The sequence below is a fragment of the Aethina tumida genome, chromosome 5 (genome assembly GCF_024364675.1).
Source record: "Aethina tumida isolate Nest 87 chromosome 5, icAetTumi1.1, whole genome shotgun sequence".
Taxonomy (NCBI): domain Eukaryota; kingdom Metazoa; phylum Arthropoda; class Insecta; order Coleoptera; family Nitidulidae; genus Aethina; species Aethina tumida.
The window spans coordinates 24,161,886-24,181,039 of record NC_065439.1 but is presented as its reverse complement, the minus strand read 5'-3'; the positions used below and the strand labels follow the sequence as shown (position 1 = coordinate 24,181,039).

At 31.3% G+C, this 19,154-nt stretch overlaps 1 protein-coding gene across 15 annotated transcripts in view; it reads right to left on the bottom strand.

Annotated features, from left to right (window-relative positions):
• Positions 1–18,694, bottom strand: part of LOC109597627 (muscle-specific protein 300 kDa-like) — a 118,590-nt gene extending 99,896 nt beyond the window's left edge. For 8 of the 15 annotated variants that reach the window (XM_049967575.1, XM_049967576.1, XM_049967583.1 and 5 more), the window contains exons 1-2: positions 18,120–18,560; positions 9,120–9,624 (exon numbers count right to left, since the gene is read on the bottom strand). In XM_049967575.1, coding sequence (XP_049823532.1) covers positions 9,120–9,624; positions 18,120–18,440 — 826 coding nt within the window. In that variant the 5' untranslated portion in view covers positions 18,441–18,560. Of the gene's footprint in view, positions 1–9,119; positions 9,625–18,119 lie in introns of all 15 variants that reach the window. The other 7 variants (XM_049967578.1, XM_049967581.1, XM_049967580.1 and 4 more) reach the window with 2 other exon arrangements.
• Between the last annotated feature and the right edge of the window lie 460 nt (positions 18,695–19,154).

Sequence of the window (19,154 nt, the reverse complement as noted above, 5' to 3'; positions counted from 1 at the left end):
TGTTGGTAAATTGGCCAAGTTCATGATATAGTTTATTCAATAAAAAAGTGGTACTGGTTCTTCATGACAACACACTACTATTTGCCACATTAAAAACTCAAAGAACCTTATAGTCCAAATATTTCTTCGCGTGGCTGTTATTCATTTTTGTCACATTTTTACATAATAAAATTTAAATAAATTTAAATTTCCTTTAGTTTGAAGTACCCAGTTTTATTTTCCTTGTCGCATGAAATGTTTGTAGAACTTGGCAAAAATTGTTGATCATGTGATGTGATATCAAAATTGAACACACATTTTTAGTAGAAACAAGGGTTTTTCTTGAAGGTCTCGAGTCAAACTAACCTCCATCTATTACACTATCTATTTTCTCACAATCCTTGAACTAATTGAAAAATAAAAAATTACATAATTCTTCAAAGAATAGAATTAAATTGGCTAGTTATGCAACTAGCTTTGCAGCAGAAACAACAATAATAGAAGAAAGGAATGTTCTGGCATCCAATTCAAGTAGTCCAGCTCATATTTTTCATATATTTTAATAAGTTGCCACAATTGTGGCCACTATTGTAATTTTCTGCGATGGTAATTAAAATTACATTAAAATAAACCATTGTTTAATATAAGTGACTAAATTGGTAACTCAGTAAATAGCGCCAATATCATAAATTTATTACTGCTGACGTAGTTATACTTGAGTAAATTTTCATAGGAAATAATAAAGCAATTTCCCAACGATAACAACAGTTCTAAAACTCCAAAACTAAAAAGTTCTCCAATTATTAAACCCGTAAGTTTATTTCAGGAACATGCATATTATTCTGTAGCCTTTAACGTCAAATAAAAATGTATGGAGACCGTGATTCTTGAACGCCTGATTGATTAGAGCGTGCGAGATGTTTTGCTGCATCTCGTTAATTAATCGTTCGCTTCAATAATGGATTTTATGGAGTAAACAACGCTGCGAAATACTATTTATAACGCGATTATTAACGCTTTGATACCCCCGGTAAAGCGGTGACGCTTCACAGTTTCGAGATGTCAATTATTTTAATAAAATTGTTATTGCATATTGACAGCGTTCCGTGAACATTGTAAACAGTGTAACGGGAATTACCGGTTCATTTATCGACTTGATTTTCGTTCTGCGGCAAACTGTGCACGTAATTCAATTAAATCCACTCGTTTCATACGTGCGGTGTTAATGAGGGGATGTTATTAATAACAGCGGGTTGCGAATTTCAACATTCTGAAATACAGAAATTTTATCTTATATTTTTTTAACAAAATTAATTTTATTCTTTTTTTTTTCTTTTTAGTCGTTCTTTTAGGCAATTTATGTCATCCGGAACTAACAGCAAGTACGATTGAGATGAATAATATTTCGTTAGAAAGGTAAATAAATTATGCATCCGACGGTGTTCAATTTATTTCGTTCGGAAGAATAATTACTGAGTTACTGCTTTAGGAAGTTCAAATTTTATGCAATTTTTAATATTGATTTTAAACACCATTTATGATTTTATTCGCAATTATATAAGCAAATTATCGTAAAATGAAACTGTGCTAATAAATTGACTGACAAAACAAATAAAATACTGAAATATTATAGACTCGAGGACGGACACATCCTATTCACAGTCCATGTGTTGATAGTAATAATATTAACACTGGGGTACAAATTTCAATTTTTAAAATATAGATTTTTTTATTTTCTAAATAATTCAGGTAAGCTGGACAAAAAAAATCTTATTAATTCTTTTTTTATTTGGGTCATTCTTATAGATTATGGCAAAGCTCACTTAAAGCAGTATCCAGAATAAACTGTAAGTTCTATTGAGGTGTTTTGTATTTGGTTGGAAAGGTGAGGAAATTATGCATCCAATAATACATAAGTTGTTTCAATCGGAAGAAAAATAACTGAGTTATAGCTGTAGAAATTTCAAATTTCATGAAATTTTCAATAACATTCTCCAGTCAATCGTTCATTCAATTACAGACAAAATAATAAAAATTGTAACCATATAAAGAAGATGAAAGCAGTGTATAAGTTTGCTGCAAAATTTGAATATGTTTCATTCATGTAAATTGTATAAACTGATGAAAAATGGCTATCTGAAAGTCCCTCTACATTTAAACAGTATCTGTTTCCTGAAGTCCAATTGAAATGACGTTTTAAAATCATTACATTGTATAACGACAGTGTATTTAATGAATGTTTGAACGCAGTTCACTTGAGGGCATTTCAGGGAGTCGTCAACAAGTTTATGGGGACAATACAAATGTTTCAATTATGTCAAAAAGATCAACGCTTTGCTACAAAAGTAAAACCTATTTGGTATGCACGAATCGCATTGTTTCAATTAATTTCCATTCATTCTAAGACACATTCATATCAAAATATTCAATTTTGATTTCCTGGTTCAAATAAGACAATTAAGATTAATTTGCTCTTCAGTTGTTTGGTGTTTTTCCCACAAAATCTAGATGGTGAAAGAGATGAGCCAGATAAAAGGTTTCACCAACTCATGTCCGTGGAAAGAAGACGTCAGAGCTTCGGGAGAAGCAAATGATGAGTGTATCGCTGGTTTCTTATACAAGAGAAGATCTCATCGATGGAAAGTTCAAGACACAACTTTTTACATTGCTAAAATTATTAAACATTAAATATTAGCATCATAACACTTCCATTTATTATCGCATCTTGGTCTACCAGAGCTTGAAGTGTTTGTTATTGGACAGACAAACTATTAAATGTATAAAACTCGGGATATTGGTACTGTTTGTTGTCGAAAAAAAATACACAAAGTGGCATAAGTGACCGAAAGTAGTCGAAAACTACTCAAAATTTGAACTTCTTACAACTTTAACCCAATTATTTTTCTTTTCATTGAAACGGATTAAATATCGATGGATGTATAATTTATTTATCTTTCTATCGAAATATTAATCATTTGGAACGGGCTTGTGGCTTCTTCTGGACACCAAATTAAGTAAAATGATAATGATAAAACATAAATTCGCCATTGTCCCAAAAAAAATTAATGCAACTTTCAACACACTTGAATTATCCTAAAAATAAAAAAATGTTATATATATATTTGATGTAATCCAGTGTAAGGTAACGAAAGTCTCAAGAATTCACCAGTGGTCAAGTTGTAGGTAAAAATACCCACTAACTCTAAAAATATGAATTGTTTAACAGATAAAATATTGTAATTCATTCAGAATTCACATCGCCCACCTCGCCAAAAATATTACATTCCATTTATTCTTAGATTTTCCAAATGACTAAAAAATAATGTCATTTGAAAATTATTACAAAACATGTGCTCCTAATTGATAAGACGTTTATTATTAGAGTCCGACGGAATTTTAACAAGAATTGTTAATTGTGACCCATTTACAATTACACCTAACATCACTGATGTAGTACTTTTGGCCTGGTTTTCTAAAAACACACTATTCTGGGACACTTAATTGATATCGAGTCCCCCAGATAATATCGAATCAAATTTCGACAGCCAATTATTGGCCAGTTTAAATTAACGTTGCCACATTTTTTGAACTGATTATAATCTCACAACTTCACCGTGATATCATAGTTATTTTAAAATTATAATTTAAAACATTATGCAATGGATTTATATCATAAATATTAATGGCTAATTACCAATTCATTCTATCTATGTCTAATATAAACAACCGATGTTTATTTTAAACCTCTTACAAGACCGACCGCCGAAACTAAATTTAAACAAAACTAAATTTTAATTCAAATTTAATTCATGAATGGGTACCCGAGTCTCATTGAAAGCCTCGCGGGTTGCCGCATGTGTGACCGTCGACTCTTAAACGCCAATTGTTAAAAATTGTTGTCGTAGTGCAGTCTATGCATGTACGCGTCCAACAAAAGTAAACTATTATTTATGTGTCTTACATAATGAAACACAATAGTACGTCCGGCACAATTGGTCCATCAATTAAGGCATTGCAGAGGCGACGTGCAGAAAAAAAAATCCACCAGAATAGATTGTCCGACGATTATTTAAGCGCTGCAGCAGTCAATTTGAATAATGGCCTTTTGAAATGTCATCTTCTGAGTTTATGCCGGATGTTTGTTGCGACGAAAAGTACGGATTTTATTGCCGCGGCTTTGAAAGTGCAATTTATTTAATCCCAATATATTAATTTAATTGGTCCACGCCTAATAGAAAATTAGAATTTAATGTGCACGGTTTACAGCGCAATTTTGATGACCAACATAACGACGATTAACATATAAATTGCAAAATTAATGGACGTGTAGTGAAATTATAAATATGTATGTGATTATTTAATCTGTATAATTATTGGGTTGATTTTTTGTCTGTCGCAAATAATAAATTAAATGTATTAATGATGTATAAAATCGTGACAAACATTTCACCATTATGAACTACCGATTGTTTCCCTGATTTATTGCTCATTGTCAGATTTGTATAGGATTTTTGCGGTAAATCATGCTGTTAATGTTAGTGTTGGGAATAACCAATTACTCGGCTAACGACTAATTTGAATAACTGGCTAATCAGTCGACTAAAATCAACGTATGGTTAGTCGTTAATCGTAACCTAATTGTTCAGGTTATTCTAAAAATCGACTAAGAGGTTATTTGTGGATCGACTACACACATCAATTTAAAGTATTGAAAAACACAGACTAAAAGGTTACGTACGAAAAATTTCTATCAATTGGTTGTTTAGTCGTTCATCGCATCACATAACTTAATTATTCAGGTTAACCTAAAAACCGACTAATAGGTTATTTGTTGGCCGACTAATTTCGTCAGTGGTTTTCATTCATCATTTGCATTGTCAATCATGAATCTCAAATCAGGTTATTTAAAAACACATGCTAAAAGGTTTTCGTAGGACTAATTTCTGTAATTTGATAGGTTAGACGTTAATAGTATCACATAACCTAATTAATAAGATTATTCTAAATACCGATTAGGTAAAGTTGCAGAATCCGCTACTTTAACAAATATTTTCCAGCGCATGCGTCGTGAGGCACTGGTTTCACGCTTCTTGAACAATTCGCAGTGCAATGTTGTCGCTTTGCAACGGTCAAAATATTCGAATTATTCTTTGTGGTTGAATTATTGTTAATGTTGTGTATTTACTTTTTTGGTAGTATATTATTTCTTCTAATTTGATTATTGCTCATTAATTAAAATATTATACTTTACAGAATATATTCTCGTGACGTTTTTAAAAACAATATATTATCCCTATTCTTCTGGTAATTACATTCTTAATATATTTTACTTTATAGATCATTCTCATTTTTAAAATATTATACTTTTATTCCTTTAGTAAGCTCATTTTTAATTTGTTGGTAGTCATTTTTTAAGTTATCTTACTTTATAGATCATTATGTGCTGTATTTATTATTTTTTTTTTGGTACAATCTTAATTTATTGATATGGGTCATTAATTAATTAATATATTTTACTATATAAATAACTGTATTGAATTTAATTAAAAATGTTTTTAATTTTTATTATTTTTTAACTTATTCCCAATTTATTAATAATTTTAAACTATATTTGCATTGTGCAATTTTTTTCGAGTTACATAGACCATGAAAACATAATAAATTACATATAGATTTTTCTAATAACAATTTTCTCTACATATTTTGTTAAATATGAAATCTGGCATCTACGCTGTCTAAAATCTCCGTAACTGATGATTTTAAATCAAGTTGACGCATGCGCTAAATGTATTCCTTAATAAAATTTATTGGTTAATAAAAAGAATTAATATAATTGGTTTTATCATTTTTTGTAATTGGGCTGTAACCAACGACATATTTACCAATATAATCAAAATAGTTGTGACCTATATATGAACCTCCGAAAACATCAACCCGATCTGGTTATTTATGCGACGAGTCATATTTATAAATTGTCCATAATTTCCATTCCGAGCTCCTCATCGAACGTTTTGTCAATAAATGGGCAAAGTCGAATGGGACAGATCGTTAAATGTAGACACGCACATTCTGAATTATTTAACCCAATTCCAGCGCATAAACCAAAACCAACAGGCCCACGATTTACCAATGTCAGAATGGCGACATTTTTCCTCGGCGACATCTGTATCATTCTATGGAATTCTTGCATAAAAATAATATCAGTCACGAACAGCATTCGTAACCGGAAAAATATTAATTCGACCTGTGACAGATAAACCACCTGGGTAAATGGGTTTTCGTTTTATTAAATTCTTATTCGTATAAAATTAATTCATTTCCTTTTTTTAATTTTAGTTTAAGGAGTTATAAAATAATTTTATAAAAATTGATGAGAAAATTACATAACAAGACATGTTTTAAATTAAAATAATGATCTCATTCATTGTCTTTTGTGTCTGTCTCTATAAAGTTTTAAAGTGTGGTTCACAAAAATTGAATCCTGTAAAACAACATAAAAGGCACATTCCACTTTCATGCACTTCATTCAACTGCAAATGCAGATAACTATAAAAAAGACAATTGAATGGAGAGAAAAAATTAATAATGTTCTTGACATATACTCTGGGTATTAGCTGATTTTATGGCAAACAAACAATAAAATGGTCGAGACAGAAAAATACAGTAAAAATAAAGAGACTGTATATCCGTCTAGACGTCTTGGAATAACAGCTTAATGAAACAAATACGTTTATCCGGATAAATATTTCAGTAATTTTGCAATTAAAACTAACATTAATCAACGTGTGGATAATAGAGTCTGTAAGTAATAACCATTTCAATAAAGTGCGATGAAGATTTAAAATAATTCAAGTTGTAGGTGTAAATAAGTTTAAATTATATTTTTAAAAATTTGCTTAAAAATTATTATGGTAAATATGCATAGTAATTAAGATAACAAATTCCAATAAACAGCTCCGTAAATGATAAAAAATGTACTCATCACTGAGTTACTCATTTATATTTAAATTTAAATGATTGTTAATTAATTTTATAATGTCCCTATCTTTTAATATCTTTTCATATCATTTTGTTTTATAATAATTACAACGCTAAAATGACTTTTTACACCCCTAAATCACCTAAATATAATCAGCATGAAAAGCGTTTGACCCCTCTGAATTTAGAGAGAGACATCATGCATGACGGAGACAGTATAACTCTGTCCCATAGTGGGAGACTTACTGTCTCTATTGTATGTGATGTCTCTTTCAGGATTCAGATAAATCAAATTCTTTTCGTACTGTATATGAAATATTTTCATTTAAATTCATGTTTTTATATTAATTGATTCTTATAAATATATAAACAAATATAGTTCAAAATAGAGATTTATAAATGTAAAAAATATTACATATATATATTATATATATTATAGTAATTTGATGAACATTTTATTGTCTAAATAAACTCCAAGTGAGTATTTTATTGTCTAAAGAAACTCTAGGTGAGCATTTTATTGTCCAAAGTAACTCTAGGATAGAAAACTTATAGTTTATCTAATATAAAATTAATTGTTTAATGAAATTATTCAGTTAATTTGGATAAATCATAAAAAATATGTAAATGAATATTATACAGTAATTATCATAATGAAGATTTTCAAATGTAAAAAATTAGATGAGCATTTATTGTCTAAAGAGAACTCTATATGAGCATTTTATTGTCTAAAGGAACTCTATGTGTGCTTTTTATTGCCTAAAGAAATTGTAGGATATAAAATCTATAGTTTATCTAACACAAAATTAATTGTTCAATAAAATTATTAAGTAATGAATAATTTAAGTAATTTTTCAAAATTATTATACATATATAACTGAATATCATAGAGTGATTATAATAAAGAATAATAATAAAGATTTTTCAAAAATATTTCAGTATTATAAAATTGTAATAAAATGAGCATTTATTGTCTAATTGAAATTCTGTGTGAACATTTTATAATCTAAAAAACTCTAGGTGAGCATTTTATTGTCTAAAGTAACTCTAGGTGAGCTTTTTATTGTCTAAAGAAATTCTAGGATATAAAATTTATAGTTTATCTAATATGAAATTAATTGTTTTATGAAATTATTAAATAATTAAAAGTCATAAAAATGTTTATATGTGTATAAATATATTATTGTTTAAAGAAATTCTAAAATATAAAATTTATAGTCTTTCATGTAATATAAAATTAATCGTTTAATAAAATTATTAAGTAATTCATAATGCAAATTTAAAATGTAAATATCACAAAAATTTCAAAAAAGCCATTAATATTTAACTGCAATTTTTTTTTAATTGGATGGAGATTTAATTAATTTTGTATTAAAATTAGACACAAAATTAATTGACATAATTAAGTATAATTGGCACCATTAGAATAAAATATATAAATCTCGATAATGATTCCTGCGAAACGATTTATTGTAAATTAAGTAACTCTGAAGGTGAGAGCTGTGAATTATCCATTCTTCTCGCAGTCGTTATTAAGACTAGACCTCAGTGCTAACCTTTGTCTAAAGTCACAACTCATTAATCAGTTTCCTTTTTAACCCACTTGTACGAACCTGAAATATCTTAATTAAATTATAATGCAAAAATCACCGGCTTCTTTAACTAGCAAATTGCTCCGAGCGAATGGTTTCAAAGTAATTTGACCGGCATTTGTTAAATTTAGTTCGAAGGTCGTCATATAAAAAAAATGTAAACAGTCAAAGTTAAATTCTAGTCCGTATTCGGATTTACTTTCGATTTTAACGAAGCGTGTTTAGAAACAGGTATTGCGCCATTAAGTTTCGATAGTGCTTCGTATTCCTGGTCGTTTGTATTGATGAACTTTTATTGGCTCCTGCTTGGGGAACTTTAGTCACCAGCTCTGTTACCGGGGGGATAATGTATGCAACGTTTATTATACACAATTTGACATTCAAAACCGCAAATATGTTGTTGAATTTACAGCGGCGAGGTACTTGGAACGCTCAATTAACATCGCCCGCAATGCAGCAACGGAAACGCTTCAACAAATCGCATCTATGGCCGTAACATTCAATCACCGCACCATATAAATGAAAGAGCAACCTTGGCGGTACCCAAAAAATAAACCGTCGATCACTAACCTCTGATCGAATCGATATGCTGCTCGTACTGCGATTTACTCCTGACGTACTGGATCTTGTTGGAATTGATGGAGGTGGGTTGGAAACTTTGAGTTCTGTATTCGGTGTACCATTCCGAACTAGAACTAGTCACTTTACTGCTGTTGCTGTGGTCGTCCCACTCGTCCCTTTCCCTGCTGGGCGTCCTCCTCGACGCGTGCTCGTCCCTGCTGGGCGTTCTTCTGCCCTCGTACTTCCTCAGACTTTCGTCGGACGATCTGGCCGACAGGGATGTGAGGCTGGAGGTGGACGCCATGTTTCCCGTGGAGGCGGACTGTGTCATGTAGGCCGAGTCGAGGAGCCGCTCCTCGGATGGAGTGCGGCTCGACGAGAATTTTTTTATGGAGGTCGTGCTGGAGCTGGACGTGACTTGGCGTACGGTTTTCGTGAGGAATACCCTCTCGATTTTAACCGATTTGACGCCGGTCGCCAAGTCACCCTCTTGTGTGGTGGTGGTGATGGTCTCCTATAATCGTTTTGTTGATGTGAAAGTTATTTGTCCGTTGGAAGGATGAGAGGGTCCTTCTGACGTGTGCATTATTTGTTACAGTCGCGGAGGTAATTTTAATCTGTTATCTGCACAAATATGCGTAAATTAAATCTTAATTATCTCACTGTAAATAAAGTGGGAAGATTCCAGACTTAAAACTACTTTAATAATGAAAATTTAATGTGGATTAAAACCTGTTTTCTGCAAACCGTTCCTTCGTTATAGAGATTCGCTTTCTCTATGGTTATAGATAAAGATCTACCAAATTAGATGTAATATTTATCCACTTAAATAATTGCCTGGTTTTGAGGTTTTATGGCATTTATTAGCATATAAAAATTAGCATATAAAAATTAAAGTGGAAGGTAGGTTGTTGATTTTAAGCCAGCAATAAATACATAATTTGTTGCAAAATTTATTCACCGTTCCGTTGAACGGATTTACTTTGTTTTATCTCAACGTCCGTCATTAAATATAATGGCCTCCGTGATTATTATTAAATTGTACGAATTGGGTTATCTAAAATAACAATTTTAAATAAAATATGACTCAGTACTATGACTTTACAGCAACGTCAAAAAGTAATAAAGTTGTAGCCCCATAAAAGTGCCAGCATTATTTTACAAATGTAGGGTAGCCACCGCCAAACTGCGTAGTTTCGATGCGGTGATCAATGCCCCGGCAAGAAACAAAGCCACCCCTTTTGCCAAATAACGGAGTGAAACGAATCGAGTGTAATTATTTAGATTTGGGTATGACGTGCCGTAAGTGTGTGAAGCAACACTAAAACAGGTGTGTCGGTGTTTAATTGAAATTATTATGTTACTATAGTAGCGGGAACGTACACACTTGTAAGGTATATGGTAATAGATGAATTTTAATGTTTGGATTATAACCTTTGGATCTTTTATAGGGGGTTCTGAAACTGGTTTATGTTGCGGAAGATATATAGATTTGTGCTCACGGCTTAGCGATTTCGTAAAAGGCATATTTTAGATAAGTTTAAGATTTTATGCGACGTTAAAAATGTTCTTTAAATCATACATTTTAAATAAACATATATTTTTTATATTTAGAAATGATATTCCATTTAAATTGTTAAAATAATAATAAAATAAAAACAAATTTTACTTTAATATTTTCTCGAGGTTTTCTTTTATATACATTATGCTAAATATTTTATAAATCTTCCTTAAATCACTCTATTTAAAAATATTTAAAAAAAATTAAAATTTTTACTCTTGTTTGACCTCTTGTCAAGATTTTTAAATGTCATAATTATACCAAAATCAGGTGAGAAAAGCTGCACCCCGCACTTTGCCAAAACGGTATAACAATTACATGGGAATTTCGGGCTCATTTTGGGCTAATTTCGGCCCAAAAGTAAAAATTTTGGGCTCGAAAAATAACCGCTTTTTTTTTCATTTTAAAGTGCGGGGTGTAGCTTTACCGTAAAGCTACACCCCGCACTGAGTTTCAAAGGCTGGGGCTATCGAATCAAAAAAATTTGCATGCAGGAATTTCGGGCTCTTTATGGGCTCACGAATGGTCAAAAGAAAAAAAATGTAGCTCAAAAAATAATGGGTGATTTTTAAAATTTTAAGATTTCTACGTACTTGCACTTTTCTCATTGACATTACACGGTTAATTCTGTCGATTCCGAAGTGTTCTTGGTACTGAAATTTCGGGCTCTTTAAGGGTTAATTTCGGCCCAAAAGAAAAAATTTTGGGCTCGAAAAATAACCGTTTTTTTTTTTATTTTTAATGTGCGGGGTGCAGCTTTACCGTAAAATTAGACTCCGTGCTGAGTTTCAAGGGGTGGGGTTATCGAATCAAAAAATTTTATATGCAGGAATTTCGGGCTCTTTACGGGCTCACCAATGATCAAAAGAAAAAATATGTAGCTCAAAAAATAATGGGTGATTTTTGAAATTTTAGGATTTCTACGTACTTGCACTTTTCTCATTGACATTACAGGGTTAATTCTGTCGATTTCGAAGTGTTCTTGGTACTGAAATTTCGGGCTCTTTAAGGGTTAATTTCGGCCCAAAAGAAAAAATTTTGGGCTCGAAAAATAACCGTTTTTTTTTTTATTTTTAATGTGCGGGGTGCAGCTTTACCGTAAAATTAGACTCCGCGCTGAGTTTCAAGGGGTGGGGTTATCGAATCAAAAAATTTTATATGCAGGAATTTCGGGCTCTTTACGGGCTCACCAATGATCAAAAGAAAAAATATGTAGCTCAAAAAATAATGGGTGATTTTTGAAATTTTAGGATTTCTACGTACTTGCACTTTTCTCATTGACATTACAGGGTTAATTCTGTCGATTTCGAAGTGTTCTTGGTACTGAAATTTCGGGCTCTTTAAGGGTTAATTTCGGCCCAAAAGAAAAAATTTTGGGCTCGAAAAATAACCGCTTTTTTTTTAATTTTAAAGTGCGGGGTGTAGCTTTACCGTAAAACTACACCCCGCACTGAGTTTCAAAGGCTGGGGCTATCGAATCAAAAAATTTTATATACAGGAATTTCGGGCTCTTTATGGGCTCACGAATGGTCAAAAGAAAAAAAATGTAGCTCAAAAAATAATGGGTGATTTTTAAAATTTTAAGATTTCTACGTACTTGCACTTTTCTCATTGACATTACACGGTTAATTCTGTCGATTCCGAAGTGTTCTTGGTACTGAAATTTCGGGCTCTTTAAGAGTTAATTTCGGCCCAAAAGAAAAAATTTTGGGCTCGAAAAATAACCTTTTTTTTTTTATTTTTAATGTGCGGGGTGCAGCTTTACCGTAAAATTAGACTCCGTGCTGAGTTTCAAGGGGTGGGGTTATCGAATCAAAAAATTTTATATGCAGGAATTTCGGGCTCTTTACGGGCTCACCAATGATCAAAAGAAAAAATATGTAGCTCAAAAAATAATGGGTGATTTTTGAAATTTTAGGATTTCTACGTACTTGCACTTTTCTCATTGACATTACAGGGTTAATTCTGTCGATTTCGAAGTGTTCTTGGTACTGAAATTTCGGGCTCTTTAAGGGTTAATTTCGGCCCAAAAGAAAAAATTTTGGGCTCGAAAAATAACCGCTTTTTTTTTAATTTTAAAGTGCGGGGTGTAGCTTTACCGTAAAACTACACCCCGCACTGAGTTTCAAAGGCTGGGGCTATCGAATCAAAAAATTTTATATACAGGAATTTCGGGCTCTTTATGGGCTCACGAATGGTCAAAAGAAAAAAAATGTAGCTCAAAAAATAATGGGTGATTTTTAAAATTTTAAGATTTCTACGTACTTGCACTTTTCTCATTGACATTACACGGTTAATTCTGTCGATTCCGAAGTGTTCTTGGTACTGAAATTTCGGGCTCTTTAAGGGTTAATTTCGGCCCAAAAGAAAATATTTTGGGCTCGAAAAATAACCGTTTTTTTTTATTTTTAATGTGCGGGGTGCAGCTTTACCGTAAAATTAGACTCCGTGCTGAGTTTCAAGGGGTGGGGTTATCGAATCAAAAAATTTTATATGCAGGAATTTCGGGCTCTTTACGGGCTCACCAATGATCAAAAGAAAAAATATGTAGCTCAAAAAATAATGGGTGATTTTTGAAATTTTAGGATTTCTACGTACTTGCACTTTTCTCATTGACATTACAGGGTTAATTCTGTCGATTTCGAAGTGTTCTTGGTACTGAAATTTCGGGCTCTTTAAGGGTTAATTTCGGCCCAAAAGAAAAAATTTTGGGCTCGAAAACTTCACTTGTGGTGTCGCGGTGAGAAGCAATAATATACTTGTATATTATTATTATTATATAATATATATATATATATATATATATATATATATATATATATATATATATATATCTGTATCCACATTCTTATATTTTATATATCGATTCTAATAGATTTCACTGGATTATTTAAAATTTTCTCCGTTTCAACTTAACACGGCGACACCACAATGTGAAGTGTATAAAATTTTCATTAATTTTGTTTAAAAATACAAACGATTACTAACTAGTTCTAGTAGTAAATATTTCGTTCGAAAAATCTAATTTTAAGCATATTTTTCAAATTTCGGTGGCCCCTCATTTAAATTTTATAACTTACCGCAATTAGTATTACTACTATACTATACTATATATAATATTATACTATACTATATATAATATTTACTATATTTGTCCCTTGTATACCTCTTTTTGGTGTACTGGGCGGAGCTTATCGATAGCGGGTCTCGTTGGATTTTGTTTCCAAAATGGTAATGCCATTTAGCAGCCGACTGTACATGTGTAATGTTATGAAAGTGTTGTATAAAATATTCGATAGATCTGTTTATATTTGAGTCGTGTTCCAGTTTAGAAGAGTTATCCTAGTGTAGTAGTGATAGTGATAAATACACAGTGTGAAATAAATAATTTATTTTAATCATAATCGGGTACGTATTTGCAAAACTTATCCACAACGTTTAATTTTAACAAATAACAAAAGTAATTTCAAGTTTTTCGCCATAATGAAACCATTATTTTTTGAGCTACATATTTTTTCTTTTGATCATTGGTGAGCTCGTAAAGAGCCCGAAATTCCTGCATATAAAATTTTTTGATTCGATAACCCCACCCCTTGAAACTCAGCGCGGAGTCTAATTTTACGGTAAAGCTGCACCCCGCACATTAAAAATAAAAAAAAAACGGTTATTTTTCGAGCCCAAAATTTTTTCTTTTGGGCCGAAATTAACCCTTAAAGAGCCCGAAATTTCAGTACCAAGAACACTTCGAAATCGACAGAATTAACCCTGTAATGTCAATGAGAAAAGTGCAAGTACGTAGAAATCCTAAAATTTCAAAAATCACCCATTATTTTTTGGGCTACATTTTTTTTCTTTTGACCATTCGTGAGCCCATAAAGAGCCCGAAATTCCTGCATATAAAATTTTTTGATTCGATAACCCCACCCCTTGAAACTCAGCGCAGAGTCTAATTTTACGGTAAAGCTGCATCCCGCACATTAAAAATAAAAAAAAAACGGTTATTTTTCGAGCCCAAAATTTTTTCTTTTGGGCCGAAATTAACCCTTAAAGAGCCCGAAATTTCAGTACTAAGAACACTTCGAAATCGACAGAATTAACCCTGTAATGTCAATGAGAAAAGTGCAAGTACGTAGAAATCCTAAAATTTCAAAAATCACCCATTATTTTTTGAGCTACATATTTTTTCTTTTGATCATTGGTGAGCCCGTAAAGAGCCCGAAATTCCTGCATATAAAATTTTTTGATTCGATAACCCCACCCCTTGAAACTCAGCACGGAGTCTAATTTTACGGTAAAGCTGCACCCCGCACATTAAAAATAAAAAAAAAAACGGTTATTTTTCGAGCCCAAAATTTTTTCTTTTGGGCCGAAATTAACCCTTAAAGAGCCCGAAATTTCAGTACCAAGAACACTTCGAAATCGACAGAATTAACCCTGTAATGTCAATGAGAAAAGTGCAAGTACGTAGAAATCCTAAAATTTCAAAAATCACCCATTATTTTTTGAGCTACATATTTTTTCTTTTGATCATTGGTGAGCCCGTAAAGAGCCCGAAATTCCTGCATATAAAATTTTTTGATTCGATAACCCCACCCCTTGAAACTCAGCGCGGAGTCTAATTTTACGGTAAAGCTGCACCCCGCACATTAAAAATAAAAAAAAAACGGTTATTTTTCGAGCCCAAAATTTTTTCTTTTGGGCCGAAATTAACCCTTAAAGAGCCCGAAATTTCAGTACCAAGAACACTTCGGAATCGACAGAATTAACCGTGTAATGTCAATGAGAAAAGTGCAAGTACGTAGAAATCTTAAAATTTTAAAAATCACCCATTATTTTTTGAGCTACATTTTTTTTCTTTTGACCATTCGTGAGCCCGTAAAGAGCCCGAAATTCCTGCATGCAAATTTTTTTGATTCGATAGCCCCAGCCTTTGAAACTCAGTGCGGGGTGTAGCTTTACGGTAAAGCTACACCCCGCACTTTAAAATGAAAAAAAAAGCGGTTATTTTTCGAGCCCAAAATTTTTACTTTTGGGCCGAAATTAGCCCAAAATGAGCCCGAAATTCCCATGTAATTGTTATACCGTTTTGGCGAAGTGCGGGGTGCAGCTTTTCTCACCTACCAAAATCCACAATTTAATAATGCTTAGATAAAATATTTTTTCTTTGAATATTTTGATCTGATAAACTGGTCCACTGGCTAAAATAAAAATTAAAATTGATTTAATTTTTACTCTTGTTTAAACTCTTGTCATGATTTTCTTAATAAATATATTAAAGTTAAATTTTTCACAAATCTTCCTTAAATCACATTAAAAATTATTTGGATAAATCTATGTCAAACCTTTCATAAATATTCCAAAAGTCACCTAATTTAAAACTATTCAGATAAAACATTTTTTATTTGAATATTTTTATCAGATAATTTAGTCAACTAATTAAAATAAAAATTAAAATTGATTTAATTTTAATTCATGTTTGAGCTCTTGTCATGATTTTTTTAATAAATATATTAAATATTAAATATTTCATAAATCTTCCTTAAATCACATATTTTAAAAATATTTGGATAAAACAATTTTTTTTTAATATTTGGACCTAATATTCTGATTTAGTGGTTATAATAAAAATTAAAATTAATGAAATATTTGCTCTTCTTTAAATTCTTCGAGATTTTTTTAATAAATATATTAAATGTCAAACATTTCATAAATATCCCAAAAATTACCTAATTTAAAAATATTTTGATAAAACATTTTTTATTTGAATATTTTGATCAGGTAATCTAGTCAACTAATTAAAATAAAATTTAAAATTAATTAAATTTTTATTTTTGTTTTAGCTCTTGTCATGATTTTTTTAATAAATATATTAAATATTCAATATTTCATAAATCTTCCTTAAATCACATATTTTACAAATATTTAGATAACACATTTTGTGTTTGAATGTTATAATAAGTATTTGGTCTTCTTTAAATTTTTCTGGAGATTTTTTTAATAAATATATTAAATGTCATGAATATCCCAAAAATCACCTAATTTAAAAATATTTAGATAAAACATTTTTTATTTGAATATTTCGATCAGACAATCTAGTCAACTAATTAAAATAAAAATTAAAATTGATTTAATTTTTATTCTTGTTTGAGCTCTTGTCATGATTTTTTTCAATAAATATATTAAATATTAAATAATTCATAAATCTTCCTTAAATCGCATAATTTAAAATTACTTGGATAAAACTTTTTTTTTTTTGATATTAGAAGCAAATATTCTAATTTAGTGGTTATAATAAAAATTAAAATACATGAAATATTTGCTCTTCTTTAAGTTCTTCTCGAGATTTTTTTAATAAATACATTAAATGTCAAACATTTCATCAATATATCAAAAATCACCTAATTCAAAAATATTTAGATAAAACATTTTTTATTTGAATATTTTAATCAGATAATCTAGCCAACTAATTAAAATAAAATTTAAAATTGATTAAATTTTTATTCTTGTTTAAGCTCTTGTCATGATTTTTTTAATAAATAAATTAAATATTAAATATTTCATATACCTTCCTTAAATCACATATTTTAAAAATATTTTTTTTTAAATATTTGGACCTAATATTCTGATTTAGTGATTATAATAATAATAAAAATTGATGAAATATTTACTCTTCTTTAAGTTTTTCTGGAGATTTGTTTAATAGATATATTAAATGTCAAATATTTTATAAATCACATAATTAAAAAATATTTGGACAAAAAATTTTTCCTTTGAATATTTTAGTTCCGCTGTTATAATAAAAATTGGAATTTTTATTGTTGTTTAAGTTTCGCTTATAATTTTTTAAATAAATTAAATATTAGATATTTCATATGGTTAAAATCATTTTTTTCTTATATATGTTTATAAACTTCCCTTCCACGTTTTACAACATTTAAATGCGAATCTTGTGATGATTTTAAAATAATATCAATCATAAGCACTTTCAAACCTATTTAAAGATATTCGTAAAATTTTAATTAAATCTAGATAATCGATATATTAATGTTACAAATACAATTGTGAATAATTTTGAAAATAAATTGCTTATTTTTCCAATAGAAAATGAATTATTTTCACAACCTCTAGAGATACGTAAACCAATTTAACGTTGTTTGTGTCTCTTGCTGTATAAAAAAAAAATGTGTGCTTATTGATTATTTGATTAAAGAATTGCTCAATGACCTTCTAATAGAAACTTGCTCTGCCATAATACTAATTTTTGGCGAATTCGCCGGAAGTACTAGGACAACATAAACCTCAAAATCCGCCTCGCCAACGACCTATAACCTAATTCTCCTCATTGATCAGAACCCGCATTACCAGGACAACATACTCCATCTCCTTGCACACGTCAAAGGACCCTCGACACGAGTAAAGAAAAAAATTACGAGATGCGTTCGACATGCCTGGAAACTGCCGTCAGGCCGGATCTGCTGGTGGTGTTCCACCACATGTTTCGGCGAGCCCGCCGGCGTCCTCCTCAACGTCACCTGCTCCAACTGCGGACTCTCCAGGTGCCGGTGCCGCTCCTCGGCCAGGCGCCGCTCGATCTCGTCGACGTCGTACTCCTGCGACGTCCGGCCGTCGTCGACCTCGTCGCCGGACGAACCGGTCCACACCTTCTCGAAAAATCTGACCCTCTCCCTCAACTTCTTCGTTTTGGGGGTCAACGGATCGTCGGGCGGTCTCTTCGACCCGCCGCCCGGATCGCCGTCGTTCGCACTCATATTGTCATAATCTGATTGCTTTTGCAACGACTATTGTTTGGCTCGCACATCTGTCATCAAGAATAATCGCACACACACTGTCCGTGAGGCGTTCCGGGATCGCAAAACGCGCCGGTTTGTGCACGCGACCGTTCGATACTGAGTCGCCGACGAAAGGTAGACGGAGGAACAAGTCCGGAGCCATGGAGGGATTGGATTACTTCGTGGAGGATCGGGTTTGGATGGATCGCACAGTGATAATGACTTATCAAATGTGACCCGATACATTATCGTCGCATTGTTTGTGCTCCTCAACTTGGTTTTATTTATGTAAATTTGAGTGTTAGCAGCAATGATGGTATCGTATTGATAATAAAGGTATATGTTGTGAATTATTTTATATTTTTCTTAGTGAATTAACGATCAATCACTAAAACCTCTCCAAATATATCAGCAGTATAGATATCTGATAATCCGAGTTGGCAAGAGATTTATTTTCGACAAGGAAATAATTATTACTAGACAAAAATTCTAAGATATGTATACACTAGACTGTTTCAAAACAATTGACAAATTTTTTTTTTCTTATTTATATCGAAAATCTTGTTGGAAATGGTAAAAAAATACTGTGAAAGTTACAGATCTTAATATTAATATTAAGAGGCACCGCATCGTAAATTTTAATTTCCTGTTTAAATAACACGGGAACGGTGTTGGATTTTGAAATTTTTTAAC